Source organism: Ceratotherium simum, chromosome 13 (assembly GCF_057802395.1).
Source record: "Ceratotherium simum simum isolate JZ-2026a chromosome 13, ASM5780239v1, whole genome shotgun sequence".
Classification (NCBI taxonomy): Eukaryota; Metazoa; Chordata; class Mammalia; order Perissodactyla; family Rhinocerotidae; genus Ceratotherium; species Ceratotherium simum.
The window spans coordinates 3,157,012-3,180,704 of record NC_141912.1 but is presented as its reverse complement, the minus strand read 5'-3'; the positions used below and the strand labels follow the sequence as shown (position 1 = coordinate 3,180,704).

The following is a 23,693-nucleotide window of genomic DNA, read 5'->3' as shown; positions in this document are numbered from 1 at the left end:
GGAAACTGAGATCATCAAGTGTGAACTCGTCCAATTACAATGCCTTCCCTTGTCTTCTAAGGAATGAAGTCTCTATATTCTTCAAGGTCTATGTTTGGACTCGTCCTGCCCCCACCCCATGTGCTGTCCTCTCTTCTCCTATAGGCATAACCTCTCTCTTTCTACTGGTTCCTTCCCCTTAGGCCTTCATAAAAATAATAAAAGGAAACAAACAAAAGAAGTACAAAACAACCATCACAAACCATATTCCTTGATCCTCATGCTACCTCAGTAAGCTGAATATAAGGAAAAAGACATCTCATTTGCCCCCTCAACTCCCATTCTGTCCTCTGCTCCCCACAACGTGGCTTCTGTCATCACCACTGGACATCAGCAGTCCAAAAACCTCCCAAGATATCTGCTTAGTTTTGTCAATACCTCTCCAGGAGCAGGACCCTGGGTTTCATCAGATTCTCAAAGGTATACCTTTGTCACTCCAAAACTGAGGAACCTCTGCTCTGGATATTTTAAAGACTATCCTTCAAATCGGTTTGACCAGGGATTGGCCAATTATGGCTTGTGGAGGCCCACCTGGCCCGCTGCCTGTTTTTGTAAACAAAGTTTCACTGGAACACAGCCACAGCCATTTCTGTACATATTGTCTGTGAATGCTATCGTACTACAATGTCAGTTGAGCAGTTGCATTAGAGACCTCAGGGTCAGCGAAGCCTAAAATATTTACTATCTGGCCCTTGATAGAAAAAAAAATCTGCCAATCCTAGGGTTAATCAGACAGCTGGATTCTTAAATCACATTGTTTTGGCCTCATGACTACTATTCCCAAGTTGTATTTTGGGATCAATGTTATGAGCCTGCATGGTGGAACCCTATAAGACAAAGCCCTCTTGTTTTTATTATAGAGGTGCTGTTGAGGGTGTAGTCTTCTATCTTTTACAGAATCCCTTTTGATGAGGACCTGAGGAGCTCTCTCTCCTCAATCTGAGTGGTGATATTGATGATGATGATGATGTTTAACACATTTATAGATCTTACTGTGTGCCAGGCAGTGGTCTAAGCTCTTGATACATAGTGACTCATTTATAATTTTCATAACAAATCCATGGATTATTGTAATTATCCCCATATTAAACATAAGTAAATTATAAAGGAATTATATGGAAATTACAGAGATATTTTACAGAGAAAACATGGGACAACTTTTAGGGAGAATAATCAGAGAAATTTTAGGATTCCACTATATCCCTTTCACTAAGTAAGAAAGTTCAAGGTTGCCAGGCAATGGGTCCTTAAAAGGTATCCTACCAAAGATATCTTGGTACTTAGAAGCTGGCTCTTCCTTCAAGTTCATGTATGTGCTGTCCAGTAGTTGGGAACTCATTCCGCCAATCTCCATATAATTATTGTCTCCAATCTGAATGCCAGTGCTGTTGTATATGGTACATTTTGCAGACTCATCTGAATAGAGAGAAACACACAGATAAGTACAATAGATTGAAAACAAGAGAAAAAATACAACACAGTAAAGGGGAAGGGCTTTATTCCAAATGTTTAAGTTAAATCGTTTATCCTATGCCACCCTTTGAAATTTTCTTCTTTAAAATGTGGCTGAACCACCTCACATCCATTAGAATGGCTACGCTCAAAAAACCCAGAAAATAACAAGTATTGGCAAGGATGTAAAGAAATTGGAACCCTTGTGCACTGCTGGTGGGAGTATAAAATGGTACAGCTGCTGTGGAAAACAGTATGGTGGTTCCTCAAAAAAATTAAAAACAGAATTACCATATGATCCAGCAATTCCACTTCTGGGTATATACCCCCAAAGAATTGAAAGCAAGGTCTCAAACAGATATTTATACACCCATGTTTATACCAGCATTACTCACAATAGCCAAAAAGTGAAGACACCCAAGTTATCTATCAACGGATGAATGGATAAACAAAACGTGGTATATACATACAATGGAATATTATTCAGCCTTAAAAAGGAAGGAAATTCTGACACATGCTACAACATGGATGAACTTTTAGGACATTATGCTAAGTCAAGTAAGCCTGTTGCAAAAAGATAAATACTGTATGATTCCACTTATATGAGGTACTTAGAGTAGTCACATTCATAGAGACAAAAAGTAGAAGGGTGGCTGCTAGGGGCTAGGTGGAAGGAAAAGAATGGGGAGTTATTTTCTGATGAGTACAGAGTTTCAGTTTGGGAAGATGAAGAGAGTTCTGGACATGGATGGTGATGATGGTAGCCCAACAATGTGGCTTTCATCACAAATGGTAGTCTTTGGCCTATATAAGATAAGAAATGAAAATATCCAAGACTTATTTCTTACCTTCAGAAAATAGCAAGCAAATTAAATATAAGCAGATACCATCACTTATGTCAGAGATTGGGTATAATGGGAATACTGTGATTCAGTTACAGTGGAAATGCCTATCAGTTACAAGGACCTGTAACTCAACACTTATGGGTAGCTGCAATGAATCCTACCCATGCTGAAATACGCCCAGGACAAGTGGTCTGATGAATACTATTCCACCGTGGCAAGTTGCATCTGGAAACTGAAGACTCCACACAAAGAAGCCTTTGTTACCTTATAGTCTACAACAGAGCTAATGGCTGATTTATTTTCAGAAACATAAAAAAAAGATAAGATCGTGACTGAAGGGCCTGTTTACCTCTTGATGGGAAGGAGATGAATGGAACGGTGGGTGTGTTTCCCAGTACGTTGGTCTCAGGCACTGGAGTTTTATGCACGCTTGACATATGGCTTGGATTTGGCACATACCAAACTCTTTGACCTGCTGTTCCCAGATCCAGTGGTCTTGTTCCCAAACCATGTGGACTATATGATCCATTGTTCCAGTATGGTACGTGGGGTTGGCTGGTTAGCCCAGCTGGTTGGTGTACTGCATTACCATAACTGTTTGCACCAGAATAGGCAAGGCCTTTAATCCCTGAGTTCTGAACATTATCATAAGGTCTCTGCTGTGCAAAAGGGTCATGGGAGACCCTTCGCCTCCTTTCCTCCTCTCTGTTGTAAGCCATATTCTGTCTGGGTTGCTGTTTTGTCTGCTTGTCCATGCGGCTGCCAAAAAGATGGTAGTTGGCTTCCTCCTGGAGTTTACTCTGCAGGATGAGCTCATTCTCCTCCTGCTGGTGCTCTGAGGAAGGAGCAAACCAGGACTCCTCCACAGGACCCATCCCGAGTCCCTGTGAACTGTGCAGCGAACTGGGCTGTTCTGTGGCTGAGAAGCAATGAGCAACATTGGAAAGAGTTTCATGAAACATCAAGAAGTAAAATGAAACCTGAGCACAATCACGAAGCTGTATCTCAGAGTAACATCCTGAAAACTTTGAGAACAAGTAAAAAGCATTTACTAGATGGTCTTCTTCCTACAAGTTATACAGGTAATAAGTCGGGGCCCCTGTCTGACAGTGAGAAAGCACTGGAAATTATAACGAGCGACAGAAAAGTGGGTGTCGCAGGAATGACCAGGGAGGAAAGGGACCTGTGCTGGAGCAGAGACAGTGGCTGTCTCCCTGGCGTGATGCAGGGTTACAAAATAAGAACAGCAGCAGCTCTGTGCTGAGCACTTTACGTGATTCTTCCATTCTTTAAAAGCCCTATGAGACTAACTATCATCATGACTTGATGGATGAGGTTTACAGGAGGTTAAGTAATTTGCCCCAGATCAGAGTTAACAAGTGGCTTCAACATCCTATACTCTGCCTTCCCTTTTGTTACAATGGAAAAAGTGCCCCTGCCTGAAGCTGAGGCCCATGTCTCTGCTCGTGCTCTGCATCTAGTCACCTCCGACCTTCTCACGGACTCTGCTCCCACATACGTTCCCTTCTTTCTCCTGAACCGTCGCTTTCTCCCTATCAGATACCTTAGGTCTCTTATGTTCAAGATACTTTAGGATTCTGATAAACACATCGCTACTTAATATTTCAAATATATGTATCTCGACTCCTGAATATATTATAAATTCCTTTAAGGTAGGTGTTACATTGTATAGCTTCTTCTGTTTCCCATATGGTCGTGAACAGTATTTTAGAGAGTAGAGTGAATGAATGAGCAAATAAATAAATAAATAAATAAATAGATTTCCAATCACAGTATAAGTTACCTGAATTTGACCTGCTTGGAGGTATTGCTACACAATCAATTTGGAGAGACTGCATTCTCTTCACAATTGCACTCTGGCCTGGATACTCTTTCTATAATTAAGAGTATAAATACACACTTTAGTATAAACAGCAGAAAATAGTTCCAGAAAATTATTATAAGAAAAATGAAACTTTTTAGAAGGCAGAAATTTCACATAGCTCTTACAAGCAGTAAATATTTTTTAAAAAAATAAACGTTTTTCCCAAATAGCCAAAATAATCTTTAAAAAGAACAAAGTTGGAAGGCTCACAATTCCTGATTTCAAAACGCACTACAAAGCTACAGTAATCAAAATGGTATGGTACTGGCCTAAGGACAGAAATACAGACCAACGTAACATAATTGAGAACCCAGAAACAAACCCCTGCGTATATGGCCAATTGATTTTCAACAGTGGTGGCAAGACCATTCGATGGGGGAAAACTGGATAGCCACATGTAAAAGAATGAAGTTGGACTCTTATCTTTCAACTTATACAAAAATGGACAAAATCGATCAGAGGCCTAATCTTAAGAGCTAAAAATACTAGAAGAAAACATAGGTGAAGAGCTCCATGATATTGGATTTGACAATGATTTTAGATGTGACACCAAAAGCACAGACAACAAAATAAAAATAAACTGGACTACATCAAAATTAAAACCTGTGTATCAAAGGACACTATCAAGAGTGAAAAGACAACTCACAGGATAGGAAAAAAACATTTGCAAATCATATATATCTGATAAGGGATGAATATCCAGATTATATAAAGAATTCAACAAGAAAAAACTAACAATCCACTTCAAAAATGGGCAAAGGACTTGAAGAGACATTTCTCCAAAGAAGATACACAAATGGCCAATAAGCACATGAAAAGATGCTCAACATCATTAGTCATTAGGAAAATGCAAATCAAAACCACCATGAGATATATACCACTTCACACTCTTTAGAATGGCTATTATTAAAAACAAAACAAAACAAAACCCACAAAATGAAAAGTGTTGGTGAGAATGCAGAGAAATTGGAACCCTTGTGCATTACTGGTGGGAATATAAAATGATGCAGCTGTTATGGAAAATAGTTTGATGGTTCCTCAAAAAGGTAAGCATAGAATTATCACACAATTCAGCAATTCCACTCCTAGGTATATACCCAAAAGAATTTACCTGAAATATCCTGAAAGCAGGGACCCAAAAAGATACTTATATACCAATGTTCATAGAAGCATTATTCATTATAGATAAAAGGTGGAAACAACCCAAGTATCCATAAACAGATGAATGGATAAACAAAATGTGGTATATCCATGCAATGGAATATTATTCAGCCTTAAAAGGAATGAAATTCTGATACATGCTACAAAATGGATGAACCTTGAAAACATTATACTAAGTGAAATATGCTAGACACAAAAAGACAAATATTGTATGATCCCATGATGTCTATGAGGTACCTAGAATAGGCAAATTCATAGAGATAGAAAGTAAAATAGAGGTTACTAGGGGCTGGGGAGAGGGAGGAATGGGGAGTTGTTGTTTACTGGTTACAGAGTTTCTGTTTGGGATAATAAAAATGTTCTGGAAAACAGATACTGGTGATGGTTGCACATCATTGTAAATGTACTTAATGCCACTGAATTATACACTTAAAAATGCTTAAGATGGTAAATTTTATGTTATGTATAGTTTACCACAAAAAAGAAACTTTTTTTCCCCTGTAAAAGTAATAATACTCATTATAGAAAATATGGAAAATGTAAAGAATTATACTTAAAAAAAGAAACCTACACATAGCGCCTTCACTCAAAGGAAAAATTAACATTTTGGTATTTCTTTCAAGTTCTTTTTCCTAGTCATATTTGCATTTTGCTCTTAACAGAATGCCTGCTACATAGGTAGGTGGTCAAAAATTTTCAGTGAATAGGAGGGATTTGGGAGGAGAATGACAGAGGACATTAATTATGTACATACTTTGTAGCATGTTGTTTATTGCTTTTTACTTAACATGATAAGCATTTTTATATTATTGTAATTTTAGGAAAGCAATTTTTTATAGTTATTTTTATTACACAAAATATATAAATACAAATTCCTTTTAAATGACTCGAACTGTGCCGAACCACACAGAGCAACACTGTAATGTCATTCTTTCCAGCCCCTACTCTCTTCCATTCCCCAGAGGTAACCCTTATCCAGACTGTGTTGTGCATCCTTTTATTCTCTCTCTAGGCATTTGCATATATATTCTGAAAATAGACATATATATATATATAAACATCAAAAGGATCACTCTCTAAGTATTGTTTGGGACTTATTTTCCTAACAACAAGCGTTGAAGATCTTTCTATATCATTGTATGTTAGTTTCTACCTCTTTCTTTTAAATGGCTATATAGTATTCTGTAGTTTGGATGAATCATAATTTAGGGCATCTACTTATGGACATTTGGGTCATTTCCAATTTTTTACTCCTACAAACTAAGGTGCAAAGAACTCCTAGAGCTACATCTTTGAGCACACATGTGAGTAGGATCGATTACTAAGAGTAGAATTGCAGCAAAAGTTATGTGCTTTTAAAAGTTTGATAGATGCTTCACCTTCCAATAACCCTCACCAATTTAGACTCTTACCAATACTGCACGAAACTGCCTGTTATTCTGCATTTTCACCAACACTTGATATTACCAATCTTTCAAAAATGTTGTCAACCAAATGGATGAAAAATTATAACCAATTCATTTTGCTTTTCTCTGTCAGTGAGGCCAAGTATCTTCTCCCAAGTTTGTTAGCCAATGATATTTCTTCTTTCAATCATCTGTCTATATTCTTTGCCTATTTTTTCATTTGGGTTATTTTTATTTTTTGTTTTTGATTTTTAGGCACCCATTATATATTCTGGATGTTAATCATTTGTCAAACACAGTGAAAGTATTTTCTCCTTTTTAACTACTTTTTACTCTTCATGAGGCCAAATACAATAATCTTTTCCTTTGTCTTGTGAATTTTGTGTCTACATTGATCTGATTTTGGACTTTGTAACAGACATAGTGATGTGCCCCCCAAATTCCTCTTCAAGGAAGCATTTGCTGCTTGGTTGCAAGGAGTTCAGTCTGTAAACAGCCTCCAGCTGTCAGTTCCTTCAGAGTCTGCTCAGCTGCCGTGGGCTGCCTCTCTCAAGGCACTCCCCGCCAGGGGCAGCCCACACTCAGTGACTGAGCCAGGCAAGGGTGTAAAGGCCTGGCCATTTCAGACTGACCCGGGACAAGCCTGAGGGGCAACATTTGCTCAGAGCCCCACACCTGCCAGGATGCCAAAGCTCTTTGTCAGGCGTAACTGCTCTTTGGTTTCTTCCTCTGCTCATTCCTTGCGCCTCAATCTCCATCTCAGAGGCTCCTTCTGGAGAACCCCACCTGCAAAAAACTATTCTTTCCTATTATCTATTTTATTACCATTGTTCTATCACTAAAGTGTTTTAATTTCCTTCTTCAAAATTCTCTTGGCTATCTTTGTACATTGTTTTCATTCACATAAACTTAAGAATCAGCTTGTACAGTTCCGTAAACAATTTGGTTGGGATTTTAATTAGGATTGCACTCCATTTATGAATTATGTTGGGGAGAACTGACAGCTTTAGTATATTGAGTGTTTCCATCCATAACACATTCCACCACTTGTTTAGACTTCTTTTCCATCCTTCAGTAAAGTCTGCCACATTTGCCAGTCTATAGACATGTAATATTACCTCTTTGTATTTTAATTTACATTTGCTTGATTACTAGTTAAGGTTGTGCACTTTTTAAATGTTTATTGGCCATTTAAATATTCTTTTTTGTGAAATGTCCTTTTAAGGATTTCATTCATTTTTTAATTGGTCTATCTTTTTCTTTTTGATTTGTAAGATTTCTCTAGATGATATGCATTCAGGTCCTTTGTCAGTTAACGTGTGTGCCATACTATCTTCTCCCATTCTGTGGCTTGTCTTTCCATTCTCTTAATGGTTTCCTTTGATGAATATAAGTTCTTTAATTAATCAAATTTATCAATTTTTATCATTAAAGTTAATGTTTTTGTGTCTTATTGAAGAAACCATTCCCCATGCTGAGGTAATGAAGAAATTCTCCTATAATATTTCCCAATAGCTTAATAATTTTGTCTTTCGCATTTAAGTCAGTGATCAACCTGGAGTTGATTTTTTGTTTGCACAAGGTAGAGTCCAATTTCACATTTTTTCCCCATACTCAATTGTCTCAGTACCATTTATTGAAATGACCATCATTTCTTCACTGCTTTGTAGTGCCATCTCTGTCAAAACCAATATATGTGTGGATCTGTTTGAGGGCTCTCAATTCCATTCCAATTGCCTCTGTCTACCCTACACCACTACCACTCTGTCTTAATTAGTACAGCTTTATAATAATTCTTGACAAGAATCTGATAAGGCAAGACCTTCCTCACCGCTAGTCGTCGTCTTCTTCAAGAGTATCTTGGCAATTCTTGCTCTCTTCTTTACTTTCCATATGGATTTCAGAATTAGTTTGTCAAGTTCCATTGCCCCCACCCACTTGCCATAAAAAAAATAACTAAAAAGTTGGAATTTTGGTTGGGATTGCATTGATTCTACAGATCAACATGGGAAGAATTAACATCTTTACAATATTGCAACTTACAAATTACAAAGTAAGTGGTATATTTCTTCATTTATTAAGGTCTTGTTTTGTGTCTCTCAAAAGTTTATACTTTTCTCAACAGGTACTATACGTCTTTTGTTAAATTTATTCCTAGTAATTCATTTTTTTATGCTATTGTAAATGGTATCTTTTTTTTTTTTTTTTTTGTGAGGGAGATTCGCCCTGAACTAACATCTGTGCCAATCCTCTTCTACTTTGCATGCGGGTTGCTGCCGTAGCATGGCTTGATGAGTGGTGTAGGTCCACGCCCAGGATCCGTACCTGCAAACCCCAGGGCCACCAAAGCAGAGCACATAAACCCAACCACTACACCACCAGGCCAGACACACAAATGGTATCTTTTAAAAAAATGTCACTTTCTAACTATTTGTGGCAGATACACAGGGATATAATTGATTTGTATACTGGTTTCAAAACCAGATAAATTCTATTACGGATTTAAAAAGATTCTTTTGAATTTTCTGTGTACACATGCTATCACCTGTGAATAATGAGTTTTATTTCTTCCTTTCCAATCCTATATCTCTTTGTTCTTTCTCTTACTCTACTGAAATAGTAAGGGCCTCCACTACCATTCTGAACAGAAATGGGGAAGGTGAGCATACTTGATTTTCACATTATCTCAAGGAAAAGTAGTTAACATTTCATTAATAACTATGACATTTGCTGTGGTTGTTTCAAAATACCTCATTATCAGGCAAGGAATTTCCATCTTTTCTAGGTTTAGAAAGTAATAACAATATTTTTTCTATCATGAATAAATATTGCATTTTATCTACTGCTTTTTCTGAATCTATTGAAAAGTTATAATTTTTTTCTCCTTTAACAAGATAATGTAATGAATTATAGTGGCAGATTTTCCTAAAGCTAAACTAGCTTTGCATTCCTGGAATAAACCCAATTTGATCACGATGTATTAACCTTTGCTGTCCATTGATGGATTCAGTTTGTTTATATTTAATTCAGGGCTTTTGAATCTATATTGTTAAGTGAGATTGGCTTGTAACGTATCTTCTTTTTCTGGTGTGGGAATCAAGGTTATGCTGGTCTCATCAAATGACTTTGGGAAGGTTCCCTCTTCTCTATTTGGACAAATTTGTATAAGATTGGGACAATCTCTTCATTGAATATTTGGTAGAAACTGCTGATGAAGTTTTCTGGTTCCAAGTAATTTTCTTTGTGGGAAGATTTTTGATCACTAATTCAATCTCTTTTAATGGTTACAGAAATATTCAAGTTTTCTATCTCTATTTGAGTCAGTTTTGCTGTTATACTTTTTTCTAGAAATGTGTCTATTTTGTCTAATTTTTAAAATTAGTAAAAAGCTGTTCATAATATCCTCTCAATATCATTTTGATGTCTGCAGAAGCCGCAGTAATGCCTCCTTATTCATTATTTCAGTTTTCACTCTGTTTTTCTTGATCAATCTTAGTCAATTTTATTAGCCGTTTTGATCCTCTATTACCTGTTTTCTATGTCACTAATTTATGCTCTTTTCCTCACTATTTACTGCTTTCTATTTTCTCTAGGTTTATTTTGCTATCTTCTTCAGATGAATGCTTGGCTAAATAACTTTTAGCCATATATACACACACACATATATGTATATATATATGTATGTACATATGATGATACTTTACTAGTAAGTACTCCTTTGCAAAGTGTATTCTGTAAGTTCTAATATGTAGTGTTTTTGTTAGCCTTCAGTTCTAAATATTTCCTAAATTCCATTGCGATTCCTTTCTTTGACCCAAGGGGTATTTAAAAGTATATTTCTTAACTTCTAACCGCATGAGATTTTCTAATTATCTTTTTTTGTGTGTGTGTATGAGGAAGATCAGCCCTGAGCTAACATCCATGCCAATCCTCTTCTTTTTGCTGAGGAAGACTGGCCCTGGACTAACATCTGTGCCCATCTTCCTCCACTTTATATGGGACGCCGCCACAGCATGGCCCGACAAGTGGTGCATCGCTGTGCGCCGAGGATCTGAACCCAGGCCATCAGCAGTGGAGCGCACGCACTTAACTGCTATGCCATGGGGCCGGCCCCTCTACTGATCTTTTCAAATTAATTTTTAGCGTAACTGAAATGTAGTCAGAGAACATTCTTTATGATTTATTATTACAATCCTTTTAAATTGGTTAAGACTTGTTTTATTTCCCAGTACATGGTTAATTTTTGAAAGTGTTCTGTAAGTTCTTGAAAAGCCTTTAAAAGTAGGTATTCTGCAGTTATTGGGTGGAGTATTTTATATATTTCAATTTGGTCAAATGTGTTATTCATATTCTTCAAATTTATATCCTTACTGATTTTTTTTGTCTATTTGTTCTATCAATGAAATAGAAATTTGTATTAAAATCTCCAACTATGGTTGTGGATTTGTCTGTTTCTCCTTTGAGTTCTGTCAGTTTTTGCTTTGTATATTTTGAGGCCATGTTATTAAGGCCATATACATATTTAAAGCTGTTGTTATCCTTCTGGTGCACTGAACCTTTTATCATTATGAAATACTCCCGATTGTTTGTACTAATGCTTTTCTGCCTCAGTGACTATCTTCCCTGCTGTCCTTTTGACTGCTTCCTTGGTTTGCATTGGATATCTCTCTTCTACAGTGTAGGTCCCTCAAAAGTGTGGCAATTCTTAATTGCCTGATTTATTTATTAATTTATTTTTGTATTTGAAATCTGTTTGCTTGTGTGTTTTGTTTTCATGATTATGGCAGTATGCTGCTGTAAGACTTATGACAGTAACTTGTATCCTGAGTCTGTACGTAGGGGAAGTCTTTGTTCCTTTTGGTTGGTTAGTTGGTAACTGGTCTTTAATACCAAACTCACTGCTTCAGCCCTAGGCAGATGCTGCTCCCACCTGTTGCTCAGCACAAGGGAAACGGGGGAGGAGCCAATTTTTATAACTGGCACAACCGTGTCTCCCAAAGGACTGTCCCTGCCGATGTCCAGGTGACCATACTGTTTCTTCTATACATTGACCCACGACGTGCTCCTCCAGGATCTTCTGCAGCATTATGTTCTGGGTTAGCACTTTTTTTTTTCTGTTATATGGTCTCAGCAGATATAATTCTGTTGTTGTCTTTCCATCTTTCATGAATTCCTCAAAATGACTGATCCATCTATGGTACTTTCCATTCTATTCAGTGATGTTGTGCTTTTGTTTTCATAGTGCTATGTATATTTTCTCTCGTTTCATTAATTTTGATGGATGAATGGGTCCAGCATGCCAACTTGATGATATGTGCATAAAGCTGTTAATTCTGTTTTATGCAGTTACCAAGGTAGCTTACCTCAAATCTCAGTGACAAATTATATTGCTTTGGTTTCCATGGTTGATAATATATATGCTTTGATATGTTAACATTTTGAGCATCTGTTATATAACCTACCTTTAAACTCTTCACATCATCTTCCACATTTTCTTCTAATTGATTTACATAAAAAGGCCTAAAGTTTTCTTCAATGCCTATATGAAAAAAACAATACTTTAAGTTTCTGAAGTATTTTCTAAAATAAAATTAAAATATTAGTAATCTATTATCTTTGAATTGTTTACCTTAATCGGTGAGCAAAGCAGTAAAATAAAAATATAAACACCAAATCACTAACTTGCACAAAGATACTAACAAAACTAATAATTAGGTAGACAGAACAAGGGTTAGGATAACACTGGAAACTAAGGGCTCCTGTCTAATAGCATGTAGTTTCTCTGGCTGTGGCACAAAACCCTCTCTATGTGAGTTAATCTCCAAGTGAACAAGGATGGATGGACTCCTTGTTTCCATCCCTCTGGCATCAGATTTATTATAGGATAGGATACTCAGAGTAAGGATTTGATGTAAAGAGTTAGAGCTGTTAGCCTTAAAAATAAAAGGCAACTTCCACTTCTGGTACTTTTCCTTATTTCTTCTGCTAAATACAACAAGAACCCCTAGATATTATATATAAAACAAACATAAGGAGACTCTGGGGGCTGGCCCCGTGGCTTAGCGGTTAAGTGCACGCGCTCCGCTACTGGCGGCCCGGGGTTCGGATCCCGGGCGCGCACCAACGCACTGCTTCTCGGCCATGCTGAGTCCAAGTCCCACATACAGCAACTAGAAGGATGTGCAACTATGACATACAACTATCTACTGGGGCTTGGGGTGGGGGGAAGGCGACTCTGAAAGGAGGAGAGATGACAGCTAGGGACTTTGGGATCTGAGGAAAGACACAGCAGTGAGATCACTGGGTTTTCTTTTTGCCTCATAGATGCGAGCTGAAGAAGCTGGCAACCCAACAAAAAAAGCCATCAAAAGCCTGCTCTTTCTAGTCAGAGGACTAAGAAAAGGGCAGCCTAGCAAGGTAGAAAACCTTTATTCAATAACCACTCTACTCCAGCCAAACCCCACAGAAAAAACTATGGTTCCACCCCTACCCCTACCAGCAGAGGCCCAGTGGGTAGCTGAGACTACCAACCTCGTGAGACAGTAACAGGGTGCTACAACACCACACCAGGGTGATGTCAGAGAAGGTCAAATAGGAAGCCAAGATTTTCCTTCCTGCCAGATGGTAATAAGCCCCTCCACTCTCGTGGTGTCAGTGGACTACAAGGGTAAACTAGACTTGTACTCTCACCTTGCAGAAATAAGACACCCCTCCCTGGAGTATCAGAGGAGGCCTAATGGGGAGTCAGGACTTTCACCTCCATTGTGGTGTCTATGGAGACCACCTGGGCTCCGCTGGAACTCCCATCCCTGACCAGTAGTAATGAGGACCCCCCACCTCAGGTGTCAACAGGGCTGAATGGGGAACCTGGACTTCTATCTCCACCTGGCATTAACAAGGTGGCAGCCACCCTTCCACTGCCAAAGCAGTGTCAGAAAATGCCAGCTAAAACAGAAGGCCTAACGAAGATCCAGTCTCATAGCATAGTAAGAAAATTTACAAGTTTTGATAGAAAAATCATTCATCATACTAACAACCAGGAAGATTTTAAACTGAATGAAAAAAGACAATCAATAGATGCCAACACCGAGATGACAGAAATGTCAGAATTACCTGTCAAAGACTGTTAAACGGCCATGATAAAAATGCTTCATTAATAAGAACAAGCTTGAAACAAATGAAAAAGTAGAAAGTCTCAGCAAAGAAACAGAAGACATAAAAGAAATTTCAATAAAACTTTAGAACTGAAAAATATGATAAAGCAAAACAAAAAGCCCAGTGGATGAGTTCAACAGCAGAATGGAGAAGATAGAGAAAAGTCAGTGAGCCAGAAGACAGAACAATAGCAATCATCCAATCTGATCAAGAGAGAGAAAATGAACTGAGAAAAAAATGTAGAGTCTCAGGGACCTGTGGACTATAACAAAAGATCTAGTATTTCTGTCATCAGCATCTTGGAAAGAAAGGAAAAAGAGAGTGGGGCTGAAAAAGTACTTTATGAAATAATAGCTGACAGCTTCCCAAATTTGGCAAGAGACATAAACCTTCAGATTCAAAAAGCTGAGCAAAACCCAAAGATCCATACCAAGACAAATAATAACTAAACCTCTAAAAAATAAAGACAAGGAAAAAATCTTGAAAGCAGCCAGATAAACTTTTACCTATAAGGAAAAAAACAATTAGAATGACAGAGGATTTCTCAACTGAAACCATAGAGCCAGAAGGAAGTCACATGATATTTTTTAAGTGCTGAAAGAAAAGAACTGTCAACCTAGAATCCTACACCCAGCAAAAATGTCCTTCAAGAATGAAAGGGAGATCAAGACATTCTCAAATGAAGGAAAACTAAGAGAATTTGTCCCCAGAAGACACACCCTAAAAGAATGGCTAAAGAAAGTCCCCTAAACAAAAAAGAAATGATAAAAGAAGACACCTTGCAATGTCAGGGAGGAAGAAAGAACACATGTGGTATAATAAAAAATTAATATTTGGTCTTTTCCCCAGGTTCAGTTGGATCACGGCAGGGAGCTCTGAAAATCCCTGGAATCTCTTAAGTGATAAGAGTGTGTTTTATATGCTAATGAGATGGCTCCTGGCCCAGGGGTGGGGAGGAGGAGGGCTAGACAGCTTCAAGATGGAGGCTGGTGCCAGGAAGACCTAGCCATGACTACAAGCTTGGAATTTTCAGCACCACTCCCTGACCTCTAGGGAGGGGAGGGGGACTGGAGATTGAGGGGACTGGAGAATGACCAATGATTTAATAAATCATGCCTACCTAATGAAGCCTCCATGAAAATCTCTAAACAATGGGGTTTTGATAACTTCAGAGTTGGTGAATACATTGAAGCACTGGGAGAGTGGCATGCCCAGAGAGGGCATGGAAGCTCTATGGCACATCCTCTCATACCTTGCTTTATGCACTCTTCCATTTGGCTGTTCCTGAGTTGTAGCCTTTATAATGAACCAGTAAAGTCAGTAAAATGTTTTCCTGAGTTCTGTGAGGGGGTATTGTGAGGACTCCTGAATTTGTATTTGGCTGGGAAGAAGTGCGGGTAGCCTGGGCACCCTATTTGCATCTGATTTCTGAAGTGGGGACAATCTTGCAGCAGGACTAAGCCCTTAAACCTGTAGAGTCTGAAGGTAACTCTGGGTAGTTAGCATCAGAATTTAACTGAATTCTAGGACACCCAGTTAGTGAGACATGTCAGAAGTAGTATTACAAAAAAGACACCACAACACAGTAATCAAAAAATATGAGTAAATATAATAGGCTTTCCTTCTCCTCTTGAGTTTTCTAAACAATGATTGACAGTTGAAGCAAAATTGTAACACTGTCTGATATATAATAAATGTATACAGAGGAAATATTTAAGGCAATTATATATAGGGAAAGGTAAAGGAAAGCAAAGGGAGTAAAGTTTTTATACTTCACTCAAACTGGTAAAATAATGACATAAGTAGACTATGATAAATTATGTACATATAATGTAACACCCAGAGCATCCATTAGAAAAACAATACTCAAAAATACCATAGATAAATCAAAGTGGAATTCTAAAAAACGTTCAAGAACCCACAAGAAGGCAGGAACAAGAAAAGAGAAATGAAAAACAGAAAGAACAAACAGAAACAAAATAAAATGGCAGATAGAATCCCTAACATATCAATAACTACATTAAATGTAAATAGTCTACAAACACCAATCAAAAGACAGAGATTAGCAGAAGAGATAAAAAAAACATGACCCAACTATATGCTGTCGCAAAAAACTCACTTTACATATAATGATTACAGACAGCTTAAAGTAAAAAGATGGGGAAAGATATATCATGTAAACATTAATAAAAAGAAAGCAGGGTGACTATATTAATATCCAATAAAGTGGACTTCAGAGCAAAGACGATCACTAGAGACAGAAAAGGACATTTATATAATGATTAAAGGATCAATCCACCAAGACATAGCAATTGTAAATGCATATGCACCAAACAAGAGAGATGCAAAATATATAAAGCAAAAGATGATAGAACTATAGGCAGAAATAGGCAAATTCACAATTATAGTTGAAGACTTAAACACCCCTCTCTCAACAACTGAAAGAACAACTTGACAGAAAATCAGCAAAGATATTGAAGAACTCAACAACACTCAACTAACAGGACGTAACTGAAATTTATAGAACACTCTACCCAACAACAGTAAAATACTCATTCCTTTCAAGTGCCCAGAGAACACATACCAAGACACATGATATCCTGGGCCATAAAATAAACCTCAACAAATTTGAAAAAATTGAAACATACAAAATGTGTTCTCTGACTATAATGAAATCAAGCCAGAAATCAATAAGAGAAAGATAACAGGAAAATCTCCAAACTCTTGGAAATTAAACAACACACTTCTAAATGATACATGGATAAAAGAGAAAGTCTCAACAAAAATTAAAAAATGCATTAAGTGAATGAAAATAAAAACACAATATATCAAAATTTGTAGGACACAACCACAGCAGTGCTGAGAAGGAAATTTATGGCATCAAACATACACATTAGAAAAGAGAAACGGTCTCAAATCAATAATCTAAGTTCCCACCTCAAGAATCCAGGAAAAAGAAGCAAAATAAACACAAAGCAAGAAAGAAAATAATAACGATAAGAGCAAGAATAAATGAAATAGAAAACATAAAAACAATAGAGAAAATCAATGAAACAAAAAGCTTGTTCTTTGAAAAGATCAATAAAATATACAAAGAAAAACAGAAGACACAAATTACCAATATCAGGAATGAAATGGGGGATATCACTAGAGACCCTGCAGATATCTAAAGGATAATAAGGGATACTACAAGCAACTTTAGACATATAAATTTGACAACTTAGATGAAATATACCATTTCCTCAAAAAATACAAACTACCACAACTACTCTGATATAAAACAGATCATCTGAATAGCCCTATAACTATTAAGGAAATTGACTTCAGAATTTAAAAACTCCAAAAAAAGAAATCTCCAGGCCCAGATGGTTTCATGGGAGAATTCTACCAAAATTTTAAAGAATTAACATTAATTATACACATTCTCTTCCAGAAAATAGAAGAGGAGGGAACAGTTCTCAATTTATTTTATGAAGCCATTATTGACTCTGACATCAAAACCAGAGTAAGATAATACAAAAAGCAGATAGCTATAGACCAATATCCTCATGAAAAAAAGTCTTAACAAAATATTAGCAAATGGAGTTCAGCAATATATAAAAAGAATTATACACCATGACCAAACAGGTTTTATTCCAGAGATGTGAGGTTGGTTCAGTATTCAAAAATCAATTGATGTAATCCACCGTATTAACAGGTTACAGAAGGAAAATCACAGGATCATATCAATCTATGCAGAAAAAGCACTGACAACATTCAACATCCATTCATGATAAAACTCAGAAAACCAGGAATAGGTATGGAGAACTTCCCCAAGAAGACAGAGTATCTACAAAATCCCCACAGCTAACACCATACTTCATGCTTTCCCCTAAGATTGAGAACAATGTGAAGATGTCTGCTCTCACTGCTCTTATTCAAGATAGTGCTAGAAGTTCTAGCTAGTACAATAAAGAAAAGGAAATAAAAGTCATACAGATCAGAAAGGAAGAAATAAAACTGTCCCCATTTGGAAATGACATGAAAATCTAAAAGTATCTTCAAAAAAACTCCTAGAACGAATAAGTGAGTTCAGCAAGGTCATAGGATACAAGATTAGCATACAAAAATCAACTGCATGTCTATATTCTAGCAATGACCAAATGGACGCCAAAATTAAAAATACAAACTACTCATAATTGCTCAAAAAAAGAGAAATACATATATAGGACTTGTATGCTGAAAACTACACAAGACTGATAAAAGAAATCAAAGAAGATCTAAATAAATGGAGAGACATACTGTGTTCATGGATTAGAAGACTCAATATAGTAAAGATGTCAATTCTCCCCAAATGGATATACAGATTTAATACAATTCCTATCAAAATCGCAGTAAGATTTTTTTGTAGATACGGACAAGATTTTTCTAAATTTTATATGAAAAGACAAACGAGTTAGAGTAAATAAAAGAATTTTGAAAATGAAGAAAAAAGTGGGAGGAATCAGTTTATGCAATTTCAAGACTTATTATATCACTACAGTAATTAAGACTGTGGGAGGCTGGCCCCGTGGCTTAGTGGTTAAGTGTGCGCGCTCCGCTACTGGCGGCCCGGGGTTCGGATCCCGGGTGTGCACCAATGCACCGCTCGTCTGGCCATGCTGAGGCAGCGTCCCACATACAGCAACTAGAAAAAAGTGCAACTATGACGTACAACTATCTACTGGGGCTTTGGGGAGAAAAAGGGAAAAAAAGGAGGAGGATTGGCAATAGATGTTAGCTCAGGGCCGGTCTTTCTCAGCAAAAAGAGGAGGATTGGCATGGATGTTATTAGCTCAGGGCTGATCTTCCTCACACACACACACACAAAATAAATAAATAAATAAACAAAAAATAAAAAAAGACTGTGGCTACTGGTGGAGGGACAGATGCATAGATGAATGGACCAGAAGAGAGAACTATGAAACAGACCCACACAAATATTCACAACTGATTTCTTTTTTTTTTTAAAGCTTTTGTTTTTGAGGAAGTTGTATATCCTAGTTGTAGGTCCTTCTAGTCCTTCTATGTGGGACACCACTTCAGCATGGCTTGATGAGCAGTGAGTAGGTCCAGGCCCAGGATCCAAACTGGCGAACCCCGGGCCGCCAAAGTGGAATGTGCAAACTTAACCGCTACACCACCAGGCCGGCCCCCACAGCTGATTTCTCACAAAGGAAAAAAACCACTTCAATGGAGGAAAGATAGCATTCCAATAAGTGGTGCTGCAGCAAGCAGACATTCATAGGCAAAAAAAACAAACTTCAACCTAAGTCGCACACCTTATACAAATATTAACTCAAAATGGATCATGCTATTTTTTCAATGAGATATAAACCAAATAACTGGCAAGGAAAACAACCAAATATTTAATTCTGTGCTGTTGTTCTTCTATTAGCAATAATTTTCCATGACTCTCATAGAAAAAAAAATGGACTTAGCACAGACTTAAATGTAAATCTATAAGAATTTTAGAACAAAACATAGAAGAAAATCTTTGGGATATAACCCTGACAGTGTTCTTAGACTTGACACCAAAAGTACAATTCATAAAGGGAAAAAATAATAAATTAGACATCGTCAAAATGAAAAACTTTTACTCTGTGAAAGACCCTGCTAAGAGGATGAACAAACAAGCTACAGATTGGGAGAAAATATTTGTAAACCACACATCCAACAAAGGAATAGTATATAGAATATATAAAGAACACTCAAAATTCAACAGTAAAAAAACAAGCAATCCAATCAGAAAATGGGCAAAAGACATAAAGTGACATTTCACCAAAGAAGATAAAACAGATGGCAACTAAGCACATGTGAAGATATTTAACATTAGCCATTAGACAAATGTAAATTAAAACCACAATGAGATATTACTACATACCTATCAGAATGACTAAAATAAAAAGTAGTGACAATACCAAATGTTGGTAAGGATGTAGAGAAACTGGATCATTCATACACTGCTGGTGGGAATGTAAAAAAGTACAGCCACTCTGGAAAACAGTTTGGCAGTTAAAAAAAAAAAAAAAAACTATGCATGAAACTATCATACAATCTACCTATTTCACTCCTGATATTTATTCCAGAGAAATAAAGACTTATATTCACACAAACACCTGTAACGTGAATATTTACAGCAGCTTTATCCTAATAGCCCCAAACTGGAAACAAACCAGATGTCCTTCAGGGAGTGAATACACAAACTGTGGCACCTCCACACCATGGAATACTACTCAGCAATGAAAAGGAACAAACTGTTGATAAACACAACAACCTGGGTGAATCTCCAGAGAATTATGCTGAGTGGCAAAAAGCCAATCCCAAAAGATATTTTATGATTCTGTCTATGTAACATTGTCGAAATGACAAATGATAGAAATGAAGAACAGGGGCCGGCCCCGTGGCTTAGCGGTTAAGTGCGCGTGCTTTGCTACTAGCAGCCCGGGTTCGGATCCTGGGCGCGCACCAACGCACCGCTTGTCCGGCCATGCTGAGGCAGCGTCCCACATACAGCAACTAGAAGGATGTGCAACTGTGACATACAACTATCTACTGGAGCTTTGGGGAGAAAAAGGGGGAAAAAAAAGGAGGAAGATTGACAATAGATGTTAGCTTAAAGCTGGTCTTCCTCAGCAAAAAGAGGAGGATTGGCATGGATGTTAGCTCTGGGCTGATCTTCCTCACAAAAAAAAAAAAACACATACACACAAAAACAAAAAGAAATGAAGAACAGATTATTGGTTGCCAGAGGTGAAGGAGGGGGAGGGTTAGGGAGGGAAGTGGGTGTGGCTATAGGAGGGCAACAGGAGGGACCCTTGTGGTGATGGAAATGTTCTGTATCTGACTGTATCCCTGTCAGTATCCTGGTTGTGACATTGTGCTGTAGTGTGGCCTAGTTTGGGAAACTAAGTAAAGGGTACATGGGATGTCTCTGTGTTATTTTTTACAACTGCATGTAAATATACAATTATCTCAAAATAAGAACTTCAATTTCTTTCTTTTTTTTTTTTTTAAAGATTTTATTTATTTATTTTTTCCCCCCAAAGCCCCAGTAGATAGTTGTATGTCATAGCTGCACATCCTTCCAGTTGCTGTATGTGGGACTCAGCCCCAGGATGAACGGAGAAGTGGTGCCTCGGTGCGCACCCGGGATCCGAACCCGGGCCGCCAGCATCGGAGCGCGTGCACTTAACCACCAAGCCACGGGGCCGGCCCAGAACTTCAATTTCAAAAAAAGTGAAAAACACATGAGAGAAGAGAAGAAACCAAGCCCGAAGAAGATTTAGGCTGACTGAGCAAATAAGAAAACAGGAGGTTGTGCTAGGTGGGGCTTTAATTCTGTTTTCTCATGGCAGAAATATGTGGGCAAAATGCTTTGTAGGCTCCTCAGTGCCTTCCTACTATTTATCTTTTCCTCATCTGATTTTCTTCTTTCCTCTGCCCCTTCCCTCTGATTTTCTTCTTTCCTCTGCCTTTAGGATCTCAGCAAGATCCTAGGTAACATAGGGGGATGGGAAGAGGTGCAAGGATGTGACAAACATCCATGCCCCTTTCTTTCTCCCTCTACTCCAGGCCCAATCTGAATGACAACATACATTTCCACAGATGCCAGCTACACAAGAGGAAGGAAAAGAAATAAAAGGAACTAAGAAAAAGAGGGCCAGTGGAAGCAACCCAAGTGTCCATCAACAGATGAATGGATAAACAAAATGTGGTATAGACATATATGGAATACCACTCAGCAATAAAAACGAAGGAAATTCTGACACATGCTATAACATGGATGAAGCCTGAGGACATTATGCTAAGTGAAATAAGCCAGTCACAAAAGGACAAATACTGAATGATTCCTCTTATATGAGGTACCTAGAGGAGTCAACTTCATAGAGATGGAAAGTAGAATGGGGGTTTCCATGGGCTAGGGGAGGAGTGGGGAGTTGTTTAATGGGAACAGAGTTTCAGTTTGGGGAGATGAAAAGATTTTGGAGATGGATGGTAGTCATAGTTGCACAACAATATGAATGTACATAATGCCACTAAACTGTACACTGAAAAATGGATAAGATGACAAATTATGTGTTATATATATTTTAACACAATAAAAAAAAAAGGTAATTATGAAAAAAAAAGAAAGAAGAGGGCCTCATATGCCTTCATGCTTTTGGGAGGAATGGGATCTTTTCACTGAACAAAATGTTTGAAATCTAGAAAATCAGTTTGAAATTACAAGTAAAGCGGAACTTTGTTTTCTGAAGACTCAAAGCGGGTTCCTGACAACATCTTACTAGGAAAATTGCCATGTAGGATACATCCTACACAGTCATAAAAGATGCTCTTACCAACAAATGTTGGCCGAACTTCTGGATTCGCCTCCCAGCACTGCTTCATGAGGCTGATAATCTCCTTCGGGCAGTACTCAATGATGTCCTCCACATCCGGCCTGTTCCCAGATTTAATGCACATGATCAACTGCTGCTCACAGATAGCATCTATAATGCAAAGAGGAGCTTAAGTTGAGACTTTCTTTCAGGTCCAGTCCTCTCAGGCAGGGAGATTACAGAACTTGGACAATGCCGCTTATCTCTCTCTGCCTAGGGTATGCTTTTAGTATAGCTGCCTCGTCTGATGGGGCAAATGGCCCTTAGACCAGGAGTTGATGTGTTCCATTGCAGAGACAATCAAACAACATTTTAGATGAAAGACAGAATTCACAACAAAGCTGCCTCCTGGCAGAACAAATGGAATATGTGATAAAGCCAATGGCATACTCCAGATTTTAATACCAAGACAAATATGGTATAGCTCTTGCTTTTCAGGAGCTCAGTTTAATGAGTGACTTAAAATATAGAGTGATAACTGCTATTCAAGAAGTAAGTACAGGGGTTCTGGTAACAGTAGGTCAGAGAAGGCTTTGTTGAGTCCAGAAAAATAAGCAGGAGTTATCTAGGTAAAGAATGGGGAAGGAGGATTCAGAGAGGAAGATTCCAGGCTAGGAAAGCAAGATACGGATAGATTGGAAGTTCCAGAAATCATGATGCATCCTAGAAATTACAAGCAGTTCAGTATAACTGGACATATTGACTAAGGAAGGAGAGGTGAGGAATAAAGCCAGAAAGAGAAGCAAAAGGCAGATCTTAAAGGGCCTTGTTTTCCATACTGAAGAATTTGAACTTTATCCCAAAAGCCACAGGGAGTGTTGTAAGGATTTTAAACAGGTGAGTGAGATGGTCATATTTGCTTTTTAGGACGAACAGTTTGGCTGCAGAGTGAATGGTGAACTATATGAGGTACCCGAAGCAGAAATACAGTGAGTTTTAACTAAACAGAGGCCAGTGGGGATAGAGAGAAGTGGATGGATTCAAGATGTACCTTGAATCATACATACACCTTGAATTCATAGGTTTTGATGTCTGATTGGATGTGGGAGATGAGGGGCAAGGCTGAGTCTGGGATGACTAAGGTTCTGGTCAGGCTACTCGGTAGATGGATGGTTGATGACATTTTCTGAACAGAGAAGAGGAACAAAGCTGAGTGGGCTACAGGGAGAGCATTTAGAAGATGAAGTTGTTTGGGAGGATGTTGCTTTGGAGGTTCCTCTGTACATGTAATGGATCTGACTAACAGGTAAGTGGATATCCAGGCCAGGGCTAGAGATAAGAGATTTGAGAGGCACCGGCAAAAAGGTGATCGTCAAACCACAGGAGTGGATAATCACCCAAGAAGAATGGA

General features: G+C 37.9%; 1 protein-coding gene across 4 annotated transcripts in view; it reads right to left on the bottom strand.

The window, feature by feature from the left end:
• The window catches only part of RIPK1 (receptor interacting serine/threonine kinase 1), a 41,863-nt gene that overhangs the window by 2,470 nt on the left and 15,700 nt on the right, over positions 1–23,693 (bottom strand). For all 4 annotated transcript variants that reach the window (XM_087437930.1, XM_004432163.3, XM_087437929.1 and 1 more), the window contains 5 exons: positions 22,304–22,453; positions 12,251–12,327; positions 4,141–4,231; positions 2,686–3,255; positions 1,303–1,455 (listed from right to left, as the gene is read on the bottom strand). In XM_087437930.1, the coding sequence (XP_087294056.1) occupies positions 1,303–1,455; positions 2,686–3,255; positions 4,141–4,231; positions 12,251–12,327; positions 22,304–22,453 (1,041 nt within the window). The remainder of the gene's footprint in view (positions 1–1,302; positions 1,456–2,685; positions 3,256–4,140; positions 4,232–12,250; positions 12,328–22,303; positions 22,454–23,693) is intronic.